The sequence below is a fragment of the Pangasianodon hypophthalmus genome, chromosome 5, assembly GCF_027358585.1.
Source record: "Pangasianodon hypophthalmus isolate fPanHyp1 chromosome 5, fPanHyp1.pri, whole genome shotgun sequence".
Taxonomy (NCBI): domain Eukaryota; kingdom Metazoa; phylum Chordata; class Actinopteri; order Siluriformes; family Pangasiidae; genus Pangasianodon; species Pangasianodon hypophthalmus.
This window is the reverse complement of record NC_069714.1, coordinates 27,103,560-27,123,718: the sequence shown is the minus strand read 5'-3', so window position 1 is coordinate 27,123,718 and position 20,159 is coordinate 27,103,560. Positions and strand designations below refer to the sequence as shown.

Here is a 20,159-nt window from a genome sequence, read left to right as displayed (position 1 = left end):
GATATACAGAAGTCCATGACCACTTGTATTATAAAGACACATATGAAAACACAGAGCAATCATACCTTCAACATCAAGTGTTACAGTTGTAGAGATTGATCCTTCCTGATTTGTGGCTCTAATTTGGTAAACGGCCACATCATTCTCATCTGCATTACTGATAAAAAGTTGGTGGTAGCCTCCTTTGAATTCTTGGATCTTGACTTTCTCACCATCTGGTAAAATTTCTTTGCCATTCTTGTACCATTTTACTATTGGCCTGGGGTAGCCAATGACCTTAGTAACAAAGGTTGCATTGGCTTTATATTTAACACACATATCTCTCAGTTCTTCTTTAAAGAAGGGAGCACGAGGAGCTGTGTCTGACTTTGGAATGACAGGTTCTGAAATCTCACTCCAGTCACTCTCTCCACCAATGTTCTCACATTTGACACGGAACTCATACTCAAAGCCTTCAATAAGACCTTTAACAGTATAGCATGTCTCATGAATTTCCTCAGTTGTAACAGCAATCCATTTGTTCTGTTTCTTCTCTCTCTTCTCCAGATAGTAATTCTTAATTTTGGCACCTCCATCACTGGATGGGGGTTTCCATGTCACAACACAGGAATTCTCTGTGAATGAAGTAACCACTGGCTGTTGTGGGATTCCAGGTTTTTCTGCAAAACAAAATTGTCACTATGTAGATTATTTATTATTCTTTGTTTTGTAATGTTCTTGCAACCAGATACAATGGAAGTTGCCAGCAATTGATTCCACTTACCATATGGACTCTTGATGATGACAACAGCAGGAATCTCTAATGACTCACTAATACCATACTGATTCTGGGCAGAAACACGGAAGTAATATCCAGCACTCTCAATTAGATTTGGAATGCGGCATGTGGTTCCTGAGACAGATGATGACACTAGATGCCATTGCTCTCCCTCCTTTGCTTCACGTTTTTCTACAATATAGTTTGTGATCATTGAACCACCATCATCCTTAGGTGGTTTCCAACTTATGATTACAGAGTTCTTCAAGAGGGCTTCAACAATAATTGGCCCTTCAGGAATCAGAGGCTTATCTGGAATGAGAGTAATAGTGTTGCATAAATATATACCTCAGCTGTCCAATTTCAGTTTTGTTCAATAAAAATATACCCCTGGACACAATTTGGTCTAACTTACCTTGGATTTCAACACATAGCACTGTATCAATTGTGCCAAATTTGTTGCTCAGTTGCACCTTGTACCTGCCAGCGTTTGTCTTGCGCTGAACATTTCTGACAACCAAGTGAGTATAATTCTCTGTGTTTTCAATAATAACATTCTCTGATGGATTTAGAGGTTTCTTGCCATAAAACCACATGATTTGTGGAATTGGACGTCCAATATAGACAACATGGAGACGTAGGCTTGTTCCACAGCCTGCATAGTATTTCTCCTTCAAAGGGAATCCAGGATGGAATAGGGGTGCAGCCTGCAGGAGAAGCTTGCCACTGGTTTCAATCTCACCAGCCTCATTGATGGCTCTGCAAGTGTACAGACCTTCATCTTCTTGTTCATCTGTTAAAACTGTTAGAGAATGACTTCTGCCATCAGAGCTCATTTTGTATTTACGACTCTGAATCAGTTCCTTTCCATATCTATACCACTTGATTTCTGGAAGAGGTCTTCCAATAATCTGGCAAGTCAGTGTTCCAGATTCCCCCAGTTTAGTGGTAGTATCTTTCATCTCTTCCTTTAGACTTGGAGCTTCTCCAACTGTTAAAAAACGAAACAAATGAAATAAAAAATGCATAATCACATTTATGCACTAATCTTCAGCAAAATAATATACATGGCTCATCTTTTCAACATACCACTCAGTTTGGTTTTGATGCCCATGGCAGTTCTACGGGGTCTGCTCAATCCAGTTTCATTTTCAGCAAACACTCTAAATTCATATTCTGTTGCCTCCATGAGACCACCCATGGTAAACTGCCTGTCTTTTGAACGCTCTTTGTTGCACTTTTTCCAGGCACTTTCACCTGCTTGTCTAAACTCAATCCAATATCCAAGAATTTCTTTGCCACCATCAGATTCTGGGCGCAGCCAATGAATAGTGATGCAATCCTTGGTAACTGATATGATGTCAATATCACCTGGTTGGCTTGGTTTATCTAGTAACGTAAGAGAATGGAGTAATTAGAACATAGGCACCAACAAGATTTTGGTACATTTTATTTCAAAGTTGGGGTGCATGTTACTCACCAAATGGATCCTTGCACACAACTGCTTCAGATACAGGTCCAGGCCCACTTTGACCAATGTCATTCTGAGCAATCACACGGAACTGATACTCGGCATCAGGGATAAGGCCGGTGAGAGTATACATTGTGGTTGTGATGTGAGTCTTGTTGTGACGCACCCATTTTTCAGTTGACGTCTCTCTTCTTTCAATATAGTATCCAGTGACACGAGAACCACCATCATCCTTTGGTCTTGACCAAGACAGGCCAACAGTGGTTTTTGTGACTTCCATAATTTCTGGAGGGAAGCTGGGAGGCTCAGGTGGACCTTTTTTAAAGAACACAAAAGCAATATGAATTACCTGGTTTATTAATATAATATGAGCAATAATAAGAGTGATTAGGTTATTTAAATGTCAAAAAATACTTACAGAGTGGTGTCTTTGGTATAACTGATTCATCTGATTTGAGAGATCTACTAATTCCAAACTGGTTCTCTGCTGAAACTCTGAAGTGGTACTCAACATTTTCTTTCAGTCCTTTGACCACTAGTGAAGTGTCAACCACTCGAGAGTCCACAGTGTACCATGCTGCCTTTGGTACCTCACGTCTCTCCACAACGTAACCAAGAATGTCAGAGCCACCATCATCTGAGGGTGGTCTCCAGCTCACTCTTACAGAACGAGCTTGAATATCATCAAATTCCAGAGGGCCTTCAGGGGGATCTGGAGGTCCAATAACTTTAACTTTGATGTAAACTGCTTTCTTTCCACATTTGTTCTCCAACACAAGATCATAGGTTCCAGTGTCATCCCTGTGAGCTTCCTTGATCACCAGCTCTGTGCGTTCTTCACTGGTGGCAATCATAGCTCTGTAAGAAATATCACGGCCTTCCTTTGTCCACTTACAGGTTGGATATGGTTTTCCCTTAATTGGCACAGAGAGTCTGACAACTCCACCTTGTCTGACGATATAACCCTCCTGGTACTTTGTATCCAGCTCATAATCAGGATATTCTGAAATATTAATGCAGGTTGTTTTAGCATTAATGCACTGCCAGTCACATAGAACAGATATAGTTTACAATCCTATTGTTCATTCTTACCAAGCATTTCTGTAACTTTAACTACTCCTGGAATCTCAGCTGGTTCTCCAGGTCCACCAGCATTACATGCCATCACACGGAACCTATATTCAGCCCCTTGAGGCATATGCGTCAGTGTGTATTCGCAAATCTTTGTTGGAGTTGTATTACATTTGGTCCATTCAATCTGGTCAACTTTCTGCATCTCTATCAGGTAACCAGTGATGACGGCACCTCCCTCTTCCTCTGGGGGAGACCATGCCAATGACACAGATGTCCTGGTTGTATCTGTGACTCTTGGGTTCAAAGGTATACCTGGAGGTTCTGTGTGAGAAGAAATAGTATGTTTAATTTATTTAAATGTTTAATTTTTTTTTTAATGTTTGTCTCATAGACCAGTACCATGTATGACTGTTCCTTTGCACATACCGATAGGATCCATTGCAATCACTGGTTTTGAGCTCAGACTCGGTTTGCCAGTGCCTCTAGAGTTCATAGCTGTCACTCTGTACTCATATTCGAGACCTTCAATTAATCCAGTTGATCTGTATCTTGTCATTGTCACTGGATTCTTATTGATGCGCACCCATCTGTCAGATCTACTTTCTTTACGCTCAATGATGTAGCCGGCCACTGAGGAACCACCATCATCTTCTGGTGGTTTCCAAGTGAGTGTCATACCATCATGGGACACATCAAATATTTCAGGTGTGCTTGGTGCACCAGGAACAGCTATAGAAGGTAACAAAACAGGATATTATATATAGAGAGTCTTAGACTTAGGCACATGCAAAGAAATGCTGTAGAGCAAAGATGCCTTCAAAAATAATGAAATTAAATGTTTTTACCTTAAAAAATACTATAAAGAGTAGTGAATAGTAATAGATGAAACAAAGTCAATATTTGGTGTGTCAACCCTTTGCTTTAAAAATAGTAGTTTCAGGTACAGTTAGTGCAGTTTTATAAGGAAATTAGCTGTAAGTTTTACTGAGCATCTTGCAAAACAAGCCACAGCTCTTCTGGCGACTTTGACTGTCGCACTTGCTTCTCATATTCGCAGCAAAACCCAGCAGCCATTCATTATGTTTTTTATCGGAAAAGTGGTCTATTACATAATATGCTGCTTTGTTTACTGACATACAAAAATTTTTCTGTAACATTTAATTTTGTGCTGGAAAACTAATGTTTGGAAATCTAAAATGTTTTTGTACTGACTCTATAATGTAGAAGTCATAAAATAAAAATCTGTAACAAAGTTTGTACAGAAAAAATAGGGTGCCTAAGACTTTTGCACAGTACTGTATGTGTGTGTGTTTGTTTTTTTCTAATATGAACTTACTCTTGGCACTCTTGCATTCAACAACTTCAGACTGAAGGAATGCACCAATGCCAAAACGATTTGTTGCAGCCACACGGAACACATATTCTGTTCCCTCATTAAGTCTAGTGAATTTGAATGTGGGTCTTGTGACAGATTCAGAAATAGGCAGCCAACCAGGGCGATGAGCATCTCGTTGTTCCACTATATAGCCACTGATATTGGCACCTCCATCTTTCTCTGGTGGCTCCCAGCTGCATGTTACAGATGTGGCATCAATTTCATCAATTCTCATAGGCCCAACTGGAATGCCTGGTTTATCTGCAAATGGGGTGCATTAGGTCAGTTTCAGTTGTGATGGAAACACTGTAAATCCTTAATGATAGACAAAATTTAGGATGAGGTAAAATATCTTTCTCACCAAGAATGATGACTTTGATGATTTCTGTAGCTACTCCTGTTATATTCTTTACTTCAAGAGTATAGTCACCGGTATCATCAAGAGTAGTTTCACGAACCATTAGTTTAGTGTACTTAGCAGTTGTCTCAATTTTAATACGGTCAAGCTTGTCTTTCATCTTAATGCCACCAAAGAACCATGTGCAAGTTGGTGCAGGTCTTCCAGTGATGGGAATGTCAAGCACAATTGGCTTTCCAGCATGCACACTTACAATCTTTTGAGGAATGCTAGTCAGATCAATCTTTGGTGTAACTGTAAAATAAATACAACCTTTTAATATCATTTATAATGTGTAGAAGAATGAAGAATTGTTAATTTATTGGTTAACTATATTTAAATACAAGTTGATAATAGCATACCTCTCTGTTCTTGAATAGTTACAGGTGTCAACAGGTCTCTGGGCTCACTGACCCCCCTGTCGTTTTCAGCTTTGATTCTAAAGAAGTACTCTTCATTTTCATTCAGAGAATCTATGGTGTGCTGAAATACTGATGCTCTCACATTAGCAACATTCATCCATCGGTCAGTTCCTTTCTTACAGGCTTCAATAACATAACCAGTAAGCCTGCTGCCACCATCGTAAAGTGGTTTTTCCCATCCAAGAATGACAGTGGACTTAGTAATGTCAATGACTTGCAAATCTTGAGGAACAGATGGAATTTCACATACCAGCACAGAATCAGTGGTTTCACAAGGTTCTCCAATACCATATATGTTTTCAGGCAGTACTCTGAAGAAGTATCGTGTTCCTTCCTCTAACCCTGTGATTCTGTACAGTGTCTTCTTGCATTCCAATGTCACTGTTTTATAAGATTTCATTGATGCTTCACGTTTTTCAATAATGTAGTTGTTGATAGGAGCCCCTCCGTCAATAGTAGGGACATCCCATGTAATGACAACTGATTCTTTAGTGTAATCCTTCACCTTGACTGCACCACAGGGACCAGGGGAATCTGGAATTGAGATAAATAATTTTACATGTAAATAAATAAATAAATAAATTTTATATATATATATGTGTATATATATATATATATATATATATATATATATATATATATATATATATATATATATATAATGTGTGTGTGTGTGTGTGTATACTTACCATATATCTTGACAAGAATGGTAATTGTCTTTTTGCCAGATGGATTTTCAGCCTCGATTGTGTATTTTCCAGCATCATAACGGTGAACCTTCTCCACTATTAAAGTTGTAGTGCTCCCTGTTGTGTCAATGTATCCCCTTGACTGAAGGTCTATGCCAGACTTTCTCCAGGTAACAACTGGCAGTGGTCTTCCAAGTATGGTTGCATTTAGACGTAAAGTGCTACCAGCTCTCAGACAAACTGTTTTCTTCAGTTCTTCAGGTAATTCAATATCAGGAATTTCTGAGAAGAGTACATTTTAGTGAATTTGTAGATACAAAACACTAAAGGTCAGTTTCCACAAATTATGCTTATTGTTAAAAAAAAAAAAATCTCTGAATATTCTCTGAGGGCCATATTCAGAGTTAATTACTTAATTCAGTGACTTGAATCCAAAAGTTGCATCATTATTTACAGAGGGACAGTTATGCATATTCAGAGATGGGCTATGCACCTGCTTAATTTGATTTTCTGAGTGTACCATTCAGATCACACTTCTGAGGTTGCCACTTGAGTAGAATGGGGTTTTTCAGTAATTTCTAGAACCACCTCTTTTAAACACAAGCACTTGTCTTTAAGCCCAAAACAGATCATGGATAGAAAATGTAGACTGAAGAAGTAATTTCTTTTATAAAACTACTGGAATCTTAATTTTTTTTAATATGTATGAAATTATTATTTTTTGTATTGTGTGCAAACAGCTACTTGTGAGCACAAGTTAATATAGTCACGAGATACTAAATCAAGGCTATTTTGAAATGAAATTTAAAAAAATGAACATTTTTGTTAATTTGATGTGTTTTCTAATAAAAATGTAGTGAAAGTTTAAAGGATAGGATGACTGAGCATTCATTTGCTACACTAATCAATAAACTAAATCAATGCCTCCAATTAAGATGCTGTATTCTCCAATGTCCTCTGTGCAGGAAAAATAACCTTTTTGTTGATTTTAAAGGGATGATACTATTAATTAATTAATAATGTCTTATTTGTATATTTAATATTGGCCTTAAATATCACTCCATAATTTTCTGATTGCATTTACAGCCTAAAACATATATTTCAGTGTGACATATTGTGGATACTTCAAAATGTCAGACAGTGATGGACAGACTTAATACTGCTTCTTGTTTGAGCCGATATCACACAAGAGAATTGGGCTTAAGTCCAATGTCAGAATGGCACGTAACCGAGACACATCTCTGTTTTACTCAAACTCCACCCCAGTTGCATAACTCTCATGTAACATCTGAATAGTGCTTAAGTCTTTGTACTGTACAGTATACTGAATACTGATGTGATATGCTGAGTACTGATTGCGAGACTCAAGTCTAAATACAGCCTAATCAGTCATTCTGGACTAGGAATTTCTCATTGCTTCTCAATATAAACATGATGTATGTGAGGAAAAACTTACCAACTCTTTCTGTGGGTGAAGTCTCCACACTGCCTTCACTGAACTCTCCAGTGCCCATTGAATTCACTGCAGCCACTCTGAATCTGTACTTCTTGTTGCTTGTTAAACCAGCTGCAGTATATTCATTAGTAGTCAGGATCTTCTGGGTGGCCCTATACCACTGTTCAGTTCCCTCTTCTAGAATCTCAACAATATAGCCAGTGACATCTGAACCACCATCATACATAGGTCTGGTCCATGTCATAGTGATGCTGTGTTTGGTAGTATCTATTATGCGAGGAGCTGATGGAGGAGCTGGGGTATCTGTATATATATATAAACACAGTAACTTCAGCATTTAAATAATATTATGTTAATGTTAATAATGAAATATATATGACATCATGATATGGTTAGGCAACAGAAGTTATAGTTACTCACACGTTGGATCTCTGCAAAGAGCATATTCAGAGGCTTCACTTGGTAAGCTTGTGCCAGCAGAATTGACAGCTGCAACACGGAATTGGTATTCGCTTCCCTCTAATAGACCTGTTATCTTGAGTCTTGTGTCATAGATGGTGAATGTCTTGTTTACTCTGGTCCATCTCACGCTGCTCTTCTCACGTTTATCCACAAGATAATTTTTTATTTCACTACCACCATCATTCTCTGGCTTCAGCCACTCAATAATGACATGTTGCTTTCCGACAGCTGTAATTTCTGGTGCTCCGGGAGGTGTTGGAACAGCTGTAATACACATGACAAGAATACTTAATAATGTTTGTTTCTGAAGCTCAATGAATCTGTGAATTACTGCAAATTATACAAAGGACTTACTATATGCATTTCTTGCAATAATTGGTTCAGACTCCAGTGGGACACCAGCTCCATATTTGTTAACAGCTCTGACACGGAATATATATTCATTGTTCTTGATTAGTTTTGTACTGACACAAGAAAGGGTCTTGCATTCAGTTTCCATGACAACCCAGTTGAGCCTACTGGTCTCACGTCTGTCAACAATGTAGTGAGTGACAAAATCTCCCCCATCCTCAAGAGGTATCTTCCAAGAAACTGTGCATTTTTCTTCTGTGACTCTGCTGATTGTAATTTTACCATCTGGAGGACCAGGGGTATCTGGAATGGAAAAGGAGTTTCACATTATTAGCCAGATATGTAATATTTTGATTTAAGTGAGATATGTTTTAATGTAATATTTTCTTACCAAGAACTTTAACATTGACAGCTGCAGTTTTGGTTCCACTGGCATTCTTAACAGTCAATATATATTTTCCAGTATCATTCCTGTTACAGGACTTGATGATTGCCATAGCTCTTGTGCTGGAGTATGTCAACGAGTACTTATCACCAAGCTCCAACTCCTTATCACCCTTAGACCAGCATACTCTGGGTTCAGGTTTACCACCTATTGCAGCATCAAGAACAAGGTCTGATCCAGCCCTAATAGTTACTGTCTCACCGACAAGTTTGCTGTCTAACTCAGCCTTTGGTGGTGCTGAAAGAAATAGATAGCGAATATTAGATTAGTACCAACTTAATATACACAGTCAAATATTCATCAGGAAATTATCTTACTGTATTCGTCCTTGCATGTGATAGGGCCTGTTGATTCCGATGGCATACTGTGGACTCCTGCACAATTTTTCGCAATGACACGGAATTCATAAACTGCTCCCTCTTCAAGTGATGTTACAGTGAAGAAATTGTCTGTGATAGTAGTGTAGTTGCACTTCAACCAACGAGTTTCATCATCATCTCCAGTGGATGCCTTGCGTTCAACTACATAGCCAACAAGTTTGCTGCCACCATCATTAAATGGTACAGACCATTTAATAGAAACTGAAGATCTTGTAATGTCATATACTTCTGGTTTGCCAGGTGGATCTAAAAGAAAAAATGATCACCCAGTAAGTACTATGTCACTAGTATACAACAATGAGGAAAGATATTAAAAAAGTTAACCAATACATACCAACTGGATTCAAAGCCAGCACTGGTCTTGAAGCTTCACTAGCTTTGCTTAGACCAGCAATGTTCATGGCATATACACGGAACTGATATTCAAGGCCTTCAATAAGATTGGAGACCTTATAGTGACACTCAATGCATGGGATTTTATTTTCCCGTGTCCATAAAATGGTGTTGCGCTCTTTCTTCTCGATCCAATATCCAGTAACCTTGCTTCCACCATCATGATATGGAACATCCCATTTAATGGAAATGGCATTAGCAGATACTAATACCACATCTGGACGTGTAGGTGGGCTTGGTGGTACTGGAACATGGAAGAATGATTATAATTATTGGAATACTAAAGGATTATAATTATTGGAATACTAAAGAATAATAAATCAACAAAAGTAATTGTACTTACCAAATGGATGTTCTGCCACAATAGCTTGAGACTCAACTGGTTTGCTAACACCAAACTTGTTCTCTGCGCAGACACGGAATGTGTACTCCATGTATTTTGTCAAATGGGTGACTTTAATTGTTGGTCTTTTCACACTGGAATTTACAACCTGCCATGAAGTTTGACCAGATTCGCGTTTCTCAACTATATAGTTAGCTATATCTGATCCACCATCATCTGTAGGCTCAGCCCATGTCAACACACAGGATTCTGCTGTGATTCCTGAGATTTCTATTGGGCCAGTGGGTGGGCTTGGTCTGCCGAAGACAATTACAGTAATACTGAATGTTTTTGCCCCAGCCGCATTCTCTAGAGTAAGGTAGTATTTTCCACTGTCCCCTCTCTTGGCATCCTTAACCAGTAGGGTGGTTTTCACATTAGAAGTCTTGATAGAGACTCTTTCTGTTTCCTTTAGTTTTATCTCCTCAAGCTTCCATGTTACTTTTGGAGCTGGTCTACCACTAATGGGAATATCAATGGCAAAGGAACTGCCAGTCTTACAGGTAATAAGCTGTTTACTGATGCCACTAAGGTCTGCAGTTGGCTCAATGCGAGGTTCTTTGATGATAACAGAGGTGAGTGCATCTCTTGGATAACTGACTCCAGTATCATTTTGTGCTTTGACCCGGAATTCATATTCTGTGTTCTCAACCAAGCCTTCCAGGACCATCTTCAAAGATTTTGTTTGACCACCAACAACCCAGTGATCAGAACCTTTCTTTCTGGTCTCAACAATATATCCTGTGATGCGGCTTCCACCATCATGCTCAGGCTTCATCCATACTAAAGTGGCTGATGAAGATGTAGTATCAATAATGTCCAGCCTCTTGGGTGGTGCAGGCTCCTCAGTGGCAATAATAGGTTCTGACATTTCATAAGGCTCACCTACACCATACTGATTTTCAGCTGTGACCCTGAAGAAGTATGGTACACCAACTGCAAGATTGGTCACTCTGAGAATTTGGCGTGTACACTTGGGACTGACCTCTTGCCAGCTCAGGTGACTTGCCTCACGTTTTTCAATAATATAATGATGAATACGAGCACCTCCATCATTGGACGGAGCATCCCACATGAGAGTCAAAGCTCCTCTTGTCACATCCTTGAATGAGAGAGGACCTGGTGGCCCAGGTGTGTCCAACACTTTTACTGTTAATGTAATGGATTTACGACCACTGTTGTTCTCAAGAGAAAGCGTGTATTTGCCAGCATCATATCTGGTACAGTTTTCAATTGTTAATGTGCTGAAGGTGTCTGTAGTATTAATATCTACCATCACACCAAGTTCTCCATCTGCTTTTGCCCATGAAGCCAGGGGTGTAGGTTTTCCACGGAAAGGGATATTAAGAGAAACTCTTCCTCCACTTTTCACAATATGTGTCTGTTTGAAATCTGCATCAATGTCAATCTCTGGTGATGTCAGTCTGTCAACTGCTTGCACTGCATTTGGAATCTCAGATGCCTCTCCCTTTCCAGCACCATTAACAGCACACACACGGAATTTATACTCTTCACCTGGTTCTAAATCTGTAACTGTGTATGTGGTATGGATACAAGTCTGGCTATTGACTCTGTGCCATTCTTCAAGGCTTGCTTTGCACATCTCAATAATGTAACCTATGATCTCCATACCACCATCAAAGATTGGTTTGGTCCATTCCAGGCTCACAGAGGTCTTTGTTGAATCACGGACTTTTACCACTGTTGGTGCGCTAGGTGCACTTGTAGGTTCTCTGCACTTAAATAGTCTTGATACTCCACTCGGTGGTCCAACACCAGCCCCGTTTTCAGCCATAACACGGAATTCATATTCATTTCCTTCAGTCAAGTTTGTCACTCTGTGTCTGAGCTCTGTGATTGGTCTTTTTGCTGAAACTTTTACCCATTGTAAACTTTTCTTTTCTCTCCTTTCAAGGATATAGTGCTTTATCTCATTTCCACCATCATGTCTTGGTCTTGTCCAGCAGAGTGTAAGACTGTTTCCTGTCACATGAGTGCAGTCAGGTGTTCCTGGAGCATCTGGTACAGCTATGAAATTATAAAAGCACAAATTAGATTACAATTCTGCTAATTGGACATGATTGGATAAAAGATTAAATATTACTTACTGTACTGCATTTTAGCAACAATTGGATCTGATTCGAGTGGTTTGCCAACACCAAAACTGTTGACAGCAGAAACACGGAACTGATACTCATTGCCCTTGATCAACTTGGTGGCACTGAAAGAGCAGGCTTCACACTTAGATGTAACAAGTGCCCAAGTAATACGGGAGGTCTCACGCTTTTCAATCACATAATGAGTGATAGCTGCACAGCCATCATTTTCTGGGGGACTCCACCAAAGAGTTGCCTTCTCAGCAGAGATATTTGTGAAGCGAAGTGGGCCCTCAGGTGGTCCAGGTGTATCTGAATCAAACACAAATAGCTATAATTCAAAGTATTTAAAACTCAGTCTACTCATGTAAAAAATTAATTTTTCTAACGAACCTTGTACTCTGACAAGAACATCCTCCTTCGTTGTTCCAGAGCTGTTTTTGGCTTCAACAGTGTAGATTCCACGGTCACTACGATCAGCATCTCTAATGAACAGTGAACTTGACCCAATACTGGTTGTGATATCAACAAGCATTTTGTCAAGCTGTTTCCCATCCTTATACCATGTAACCTGAGGCACAGGACGCCCACTAATAGTGCAACTCAGTTTGATGTTTTCTCCAGCCTTGATTGTCAGAGTCTTTTCAGCACCAAACTGAATCTCAGGGATAACTGAAATATAATACCAAATATTGCACTGTCAATTTGAGTACATCGCAAAACATATACATTAATATATACAAAGCTATATTGGCTCCTTTCTAGAGAATGAGCAATAAGATATAACTTTATAAACAATTTTTAATCTTTTCACTCTAATAACTCTCCTAAAAATCATAAGAACTTTAAAAATATGCTTTATCTCCAAAATGTATTAAAAAAGCAATCTTTAAAGCAACCCAATGTTTAACTGTTCTTAGAAGTTATTTTTGCCTTTCACCAATTGTATTGTATTGTTGTTTCTGACAAAATATGACATTGCTCATATGTAAAAACATTTTGTTGTTCATTACCATTACCAAAGAGCTTTTAGCACATAAGAGAAGGATGAGTGTTGACCTGCACAATCAAGTAATTGACAAAGAATATGCACACATTTAAAAGTACCATAATGACGAAGCTTCTGAAGTTTTGAAAAGTTTTCCACTGTACGAAAGTACACTATAAGGAGGTTGGTCAGGGAGGTTAAAAAGACTTCAAGCATTTCAATTTCAGAATTGCAGTTTAGTTTAATGCTTAAACACCATGTTTAAACACAACAATCATGACAACAAGCTGTTTGGAAGGCTTGCATAAAAGAAGCACTTCCTCATACAGTAAATTTTGAGCTTTTTCACTGAGGGTGCCAATAATTCTGGAGTCTTTGTTTTTTGTAAATAATATACATACCACTTTCATCCTTGGTCATGATGTAGCCCGATGACTGTGATGGTGGACTGACTGTTCCAACAGCATTTCTGGCAATTACTCTAAATTCAAAGCGGTCACCACAAGCAAGTCCTGTCACTGTAAACTGGCATTCACTGATATCAGTAAAATTGCATCTCAGCCAGCGTGCTCTTCCTTGGCGCCTCTCAACACTGTATGCCACAATCCTACTGCCTCCATCACGTTTAGGTGGCTCCCACTGAAGAGTGACAGAATCTCTTGTAACATCAATACAGTTGGGTGTGCCAGGGGGATCTAAATGTATGAAATAAATAAGAAATTGTTTATTAAGGTTGACATAACCTCATGTATTAATGGAAGCTGATTGTGAACATGAAAAATGAGACTCACCAACAGGAGAAATAGCAAGTTTGTGCTTGCTTTGCTCACTAACTGGACTCATGCCAGCATTATTCTGAGCATACACTCTGAATGAATATTCCAGACCTTCAATGAGACCAATGACCCTGTACTCTCTTCCAGAGATTACACTGGAATTCACTTTCATCCACAGGAGGCTGTTTCTATCTTTCTTCTCAAGATGGTAGCCAGTAATAGGCGAACCGCCATCAAAGCTGGGTGCATCCCATGAAACAGTCATGCCATCACTTGTTACATTAAATACAACTGGTTTTCCTGGTGGACCTGGTGGCTTATACTGGTGTTGAGCAAGAACATCCACTGAGTTGAGAGGCTCACTTACTCCATATTTGTTTTCTGCACGCACCCTGAATTGGTATTCAGTGCCCTTAACGAGATTGGGTATCTTGAATGTGGTCCTGACCACACTTGAACAAACAATTTTCCAAGCTGCTTGAGAAGTCTCTCTTTTTTCCACACTGTAACAGGTGATTTCTCCACCACCATCTTCCTGTGGCTCATTCCATGAGATAATAATGCTCTGTGCTTTGATTTCATCAAATCGGATAGGGCCCACTGGTGCAGAGGGTGGCCCAAGAGTGATGACCTTGATGTCAAAGAAGTTCTTCACAAGTCTATTGTCAAGGACCAGAGTGTATTTTCCTGCATTCTCCTTTCTTGCATTTCTCACAGTTAGACTAGCTTTATTCTCTGTTTGCCTGAAACGAACCTGTTCACTTTCCTTCAGTGGAACATCATCTTTCATCCACTGAATTGCAGGTTTGGGTTTACCCTTGTATGGCAATTCGATGTTCACATTTTGTCCAATTCTGACGCTTAATTCACCATTAGGATAGTCAATAAGGTTCGCTTCAGGTGGAATTAAGGATTCCTTCACAGTAATGGGTCCAATTTGAGAGAAGTCACTGCAACCCTTCTCATTCTTGGCATACACTCTGAAGAAAACCTCTGAGAGTTCTTTAAGGTTTGTTACCTCATACTTGCAACATCTGCATGTACCACCAAGGCTCCATGTCACAGCATCATCTGCCTTCTTTTCAATGATGTACTCAGAAATATGGCTGCCACCATCATGATCAGGCTTTGTCCATGCCAAAGTTACAGATGTATTAGTTGAGTCAACCATGACAAGGTTCTTTACAGGACCAGGAGTCTCAGCTGCTCTAACAGGTTCTGTGGTTTCACAAGTATCACCAATACCATTTTCATTTTCAGCAGACACACGGAAGAAATAGGCAATCTCTTCTGACAGGCCTTCAACCTTGTACGATGTGTTGGCACATTCTGTTGTAACTATGGAGTAAGCCTTGAGTTTAGCATCCTTCTTCTCAATGATGTAATTTGTAATTGGAGATCCACCATCAATAAATGGAGGATCCCAGCTCAGAGTGAGTTTACCACGGGTAACATTTTTCACTACCAACTTACTACAAGCAGATGGTGAGTCTAATACCTTCACAGAGATAGTAATATTCTTTGGTTCACCAACTCCATTTTCAATCTCAAGGAGATATTTGCCTGAATCGTCCCGAGTGACCTTTGGAATGATAAGTGTTGTTGAATACTCTGTGTTATTAATTGTGTATTTTGCATCTCCACCAATATTCCTATCTCCTCTTCGCCATGTGACATTTGGTGCAGGTCTGCCTTTTAGAGGAATCATGATTTCCACATCTCTTCCAGCCTTTGCTGTATACTGAGTTGACATTGAAATGTCAAGATCAACATCAGCCTCCTCTGTTGGGATAAAAGAGAAATATATCATTGATTAGATTTAAACCAACCAAGCACGAAAGTACTCTATGGGAATTCAGTTTTTTTAGGCACAAGAAAAAAAAACACAAACCCAGAATATCCTTAGCCTGTACTGGCTGAATCATTTCAATTGGGCGGCCAACTCCAGCACAGTTAACAGCAGAGATGCGGAAGTAATAGTACAATCCAGGTTTTAAATGGGACACCACATACTCTGTGGTTCTTACTTCACCCTTGGAGCTAATAGTAACCCACTCCTTCTCATCAGCTGTCATCTGCTCAACTATGTAGCTTGTGATTTCACTGCCACCATCATACACAGGCTTCACCCATCCAAGTGTAATTGAAGTCTTGGTTGAATCAACAACTTTAAGTTTTGTCGGCTCAGTTGGTGGATCTGAAATATATGTATAAAAATTTGTTGTATAAACATTTTTGTATAAAACATATTTTGCTGAACAACATTATAACATGCCATGAACATGGACATGTTTCACATAAGATTTAAGAATATCCTGAATAACAAAACTAGTAAAAAATTATCTTACCAATGGGATCATATGCTTTATAGAAGATGGATGCATCCGAGTATTGACCTGCACCAGCTTTATTAACTGCACAAACACGATACTGATACTCATTTCCCTCTGTGAGATTGCTGACTTTTTGCCTAGTATCACGGATTGGATCTTTGATGACCTTGAACCACTGTAGGCTCTTCTTTTCTCGCTTCTCCAGATAATATCCATCAATATCACTGCCACCATCTAGACTTGGTCTTTCCCATATGACTGTCATCGTTGATTTAGTAATCATGGTGACCTGAGGTTTGGAAGGTTGGCTGGGAGGTACTGCATAAAACAAAATAGCAACAGTGGGTTTACTTCAAACATGAGACGAAAAATGTTAGCACAGTTAGGCAATGATTGAAAAAAATCTTTACCAAATAAATTCTGTGCAATGACAGGCTCAGATTCTAAAGGATCTCCAACTCCATATTTGTTCACCCCACGAACACGGAAGATGTACTCATTTCCTTTGATCAGCCTTGAAACAGAGACAATGCAGTCTTCTAGTTTCTCAGATATTATGGACCACATAATTCTGCTACTCTCACGTTTCTCCACAATGTAATGGGTAACCATTGCACCACCCTCATCAGCTGGAGGATCCCACATGATGGTTATACTATCTGCTGTGATCTTCTTGAACTGAATCTGTCCCGCAGGGGGCCCAGGTTTGTCTAACAGAGATGAGCAAGTAATTATTACAATAAATAAGGCATAAATATATATTTAACTTTATATATTTATATATTAACTTTTTTTTTTTTACAATGAATAAGGCATAAATATATATTTAACACTTAGCCAATAAATAATAATTAGTAGTATACCTTGAATAAGTACTCTGATAGCAGCATATGCTGAGCCCAAAGAGTTCTTGATCTTGAGTTCGTATGTTCCAGTGTTTATGCGTGTAGCATCCTTTATTGAGATGCATGCAGAATCAGTGGTGTTTGATATCATGAGCTGAGCTCCAGATTCCAGCTCTTTTCCATCTTTGTACCATTCAATTGTTGGCTGAGGTTTAGCAATAATGCCAATTCTAAGCTGGACAGTTGCTCCTGCTCTGTATTTTACAACATCCAGGTATTCCTGAGGAAGTTCAATTTCAGGAGCACCAAAAGTATCCACACATGTAACTGGCCCAACAGTAGCAGATGGGTTACTGACAGAGCCAACAGCATTCTTGGCTAAGACTCTAAATTCATAAGATTCATCTTGAATGAGGCCTGATACAGTGAACCTGGTGTCAGAAACCTTTGATAAATTAGTTTTGACCCATTTGCCTTTTGGACCATCTTTCTTCTCAATTATGTACCCTGTCACTTTGCTTCCACCATCATAGGAAGGTTTACTCCATGTAAGGCTTATTGAACTCTTTGTGATATCAGTGACACGGACATCAGTTGGTGGTTCTGAAAAACAGTACCATAATTAAAATCAGAATTACCTATAGGCAGACTTTACATTTCTTTCCCAAAACAATTCACATTTTGTAATATCCTTACCACAAGCATCAATTGCCAGTACAGCATCTGAAATTTTGCTGACAGGACCAATGCCAGCAGCATTTTCTGCTGCAACCTTGAATTCATAGATAAGGCCTGGATTGATGTTTGTAACTTTGAAATGTGTGGCACGGATAACAGTTTTGTTGACTTTCTTCCACAAAATACTGTTTTTGTCTTTCATCTGAAGGTGGTATCCAAATATATGACTTCCTCCATCAGAAGAAGGTTCTTTCCAGTTGACAGTAATACTTTCTCTAGTGACAGCAGATACCCATGGTGTTGTAGGTGCCTCAGGAATTGCTGAAACAGAGTGAAAGCAATGTTGTTGATATTTATCATTTAGTCAAATAAAAATGAATAATACTAGCACAAAAGGTGTTACTTACTATATGGCAGATTGACTGTGACAGTTGGAGAATCGATGTGATCACTGATACCAAAGCGATTTTCAGCCCTAATTCTGAACTGATACTCAACTCCAGTAGTTAGTTTCATAATCTTAATTGTGCATCTTGCAACTGCAGATGAAACTTCAACCCAGTTTGCTGTTGTTGTTTCACGTTTTAGAACAATATAGTTGGTGATTGGGCTGCCACCATCATATGCAGGAGGGAGCCATTTCAGACTTACACTGTCCTCTGTGATATCACACATCTCAACTGGACCAACAGGTGGACTTGGTCTGTCCAGGACAACAATATTAATAAAGGACTTGGTGGTTCCACTTGAGTTTGAGGCTGTAATGTCATATCTGCCTGCATCATGAGCAACACTGTCACGGAGGGTGATGAGAAGGCAGTCAGGTGTTACTTCAGAATTGAACCTCATGGTTGATTTCAGGACCTGATCATCCTTTGAGAGCGATACTTTTGGTAAAGGTTTACCAGTAAGAGGGATCTCTACTTTAAGATTTGAGCCTGCCTTTACATAGACTGTATTATGCTGAAAGTTCTTCATGTTAATTTCAGGTGCCTCTGTTGATAGAAGAGAGCAAAAACAACAGGTTAATTATGATAATGAACTGCCATACAAAATGTTAAGCTACATCAACATATTAACCAAATAGGTAAAGTTTGTCACAACAAACTTTGATGTTGGCTTGGCAAAGCCAGTCTGAAAATTTTGAAAAGTTTGAAAGTTTGTTTCATTAGCTTGAAGATAGTTTGAAGTTGAAAGACAGAAAGAAAGAAAGGGTGACAGGCAGACAGACAGTTACTGGTAGAAAGATAAAAAAGATTGATACAAGTAGAAAGTCAGAGTGACAAGTAGGTAGATGCAGAGAGAGTGTTATTAGTAGAAAGACAGAAGGAGTGATAAGAGTGATACAGGTAGATTGGTAGAAAGAAATATGAAGAGAGAGTGTGTGCATTACTGGTAGACTGATAGCGAGATGGATGGAGAGAGTGTGTGGCACTGATAAAGAGATAGATGAAGTGAGAATCTCTGTTACAGGTACATTGACAGAGTGAGAGGGAAAGAAGAGGTACTTCAGGCCTTGCGCACACAGGTATGTGTGAGTTATGACAGATGGAATTTGAAATCTTGAACATTCCGAGACAGGCTCGGAACTATCCTTCAATGTAAGTCTAATCAGTTTCAAAAAATACAGCTTGATAAGTCAGAACAGCCTGAAGGGCTGTGCTGAGTTTGGTGAATGTAGCTTGAAAGGCTTAGGAGTTATAACAGTCCAAAATTTTCAATGGAAGTCAATGGGAATTTTGGCCAATTTGAGCTTCTGTAACAGGAAAAAGTGTAATTCTGATCAGTTAGCAAAGTCAGAACACACTAAGTCAGAACAGGCTGTAGGTCTGTGGCATGTTTGGTGCATGTAGCTTGAAAGCTCTAGGAGGAGTAACGTTTAGAAATTTTAGGTCTCAATAATTAATAATAATAATAATAATAATAATAATAAGAAGAAGAAGCTTAAACAGCACAACAGAATTGGCTTTGTCAACCCAACATAATTACAAACAGATCAAACTTACCTAGTTGATCTTTAACAAGAACAGGAAGAACCATGTCTTTAGGATCACTAAATCCAGCAAGATTTTCAGCACGAACTCTGAAGAAGTATTCTCCATTCTCTCTTAACCCATAGACAACAAAGTGAGTCGATTTGGTGACACCACATTTTATCCAGTTCTGTTGTCCTTTCTCCAGTGCATCCACCTGGTAATTGGTAATTCTACTACCTCCATCATGCTCAGGTTTACTCCAAGCTAACGAGACAGTATCTTTTGTAACATCAGTTACTCCAAGCTTTGCTGGTGGACTTGGTTTTTCTGAAATGAATGTTTATGCAAGAGTTACTTACATCAGTTACTTACATCAATTATTTTAGCTAGTCATCATTCAATAGGTAATTATA

At 39.0% G+C, this 20,159-nt stretch overlaps 1 protein-coding gene across 15 annotated transcripts in view; it reads right to left on the bottom strand.

The window, feature by feature from the left end:
• Window positions 1-20,159, bottom strand: part of ttn.2 (titin, tandem duplicate 2) — a 174,588-nt gene that overhangs the window by 7,555 nt on the left and 146,874 nt on the right. For all 15 annotated transcript variants that reach the window (XM_053233883.1, XM_053233884.1, XM_053233885.1 and 12 more), the window contains 30 exons: window positions 19,777-20,073; window positions 18,178-18,765; window positions 17,789-18,091; window positions 17,111-17,695; window positions 16,658-16,957; window positions 16,263-16,565; window positions 15,806-16,111; window positions 13,930-15,696; window positions 13,540-13,833; window positions 12,544-12,822; window positions 12,163-12,462; window positions 10,016-12,082; window positions 9,614-9,916; window positions 9,217-9,525; window positions 8,846-9,136; window positions 8,458-8,757; window positions 8,062-8,367; window positions 7,642-7,944; window positions 6,186-6,467; window positions 5,437-6,030; window positions 5,039-5,329; window positions 4,639-4,938; window positions 3,729-4,031; window positions 3,321-3,623; window positions 2,647-3,231; window positions 2,238-2,543; window positions 1,847-2,146; window positions 1,173-1,748; window positions 764-1,069; window positions 66-659 (listed from right to left, as the gene is read on the bottom strand). In XM_053233883.1, coding sequence (XP_053089858.1) covers window positions 66-659; window positions 764-1,069; window positions 1,173-1,748; window positions 1,847-2,146; window positions 2,238-2,543; window positions 2,647-3,231; window positions 3,321-3,623; window positions 3,729-4,031; window positions 4,639-4,938; window positions 5,039-5,329; window positions 5,437-6,030; window positions 6,186-6,467; window positions 7,642-7,944; window positions 8,062-8,367; window positions 8,458-8,757; window positions 8,846-9,136; window positions 9,217-9,525; window positions 9,614-9,916; window positions 10,016-12,082; window positions 12,163-12,462; window positions 12,544-12,822; window positions 13,540-13,833; window positions 13,930-15,696; window positions 15,806-16,111; window positions 16,263-16,565; window positions 16,658-16,957; window positions 17,111-17,695; window positions 17,789-18,091; window positions 18,178-18,765; window positions 19,777-20,073 — 13,941 coding nt within the window. The remainder of the gene's footprint in view (window positions 1-65; window positions 660-763; window positions 1,070-1,172; window positions 1,749-1,846; window positions 2,147-2,237; window positions 2,544-2,646; window positions 3,232-3,320; window positions 3,624-3,728; window positions 4,032-4,638; window positions 4,939-5,038; window positions 5,330-5,436; window positions 6,031-6,185; window positions 6,468-7,641; window positions 7,945-8,061; window positions 8,368-8,457; window positions 8,758-8,845; window positions 9,137-9,216; window positions 9,526-9,613; window positions 9,917-10,015; window positions 12,083-12,162; window positions 12,463-12,543; window positions 12,823-13,539; window positions 13,834-13,929; window positions 15,697-15,805; window positions 16,112-16,262; window positions 16,566-16,657; window positions 16,958-17,110; window positions 17,696-17,788; window positions 18,092-18,177; window positions 18,766-19,776; window positions 20,074-20,159) is intronic.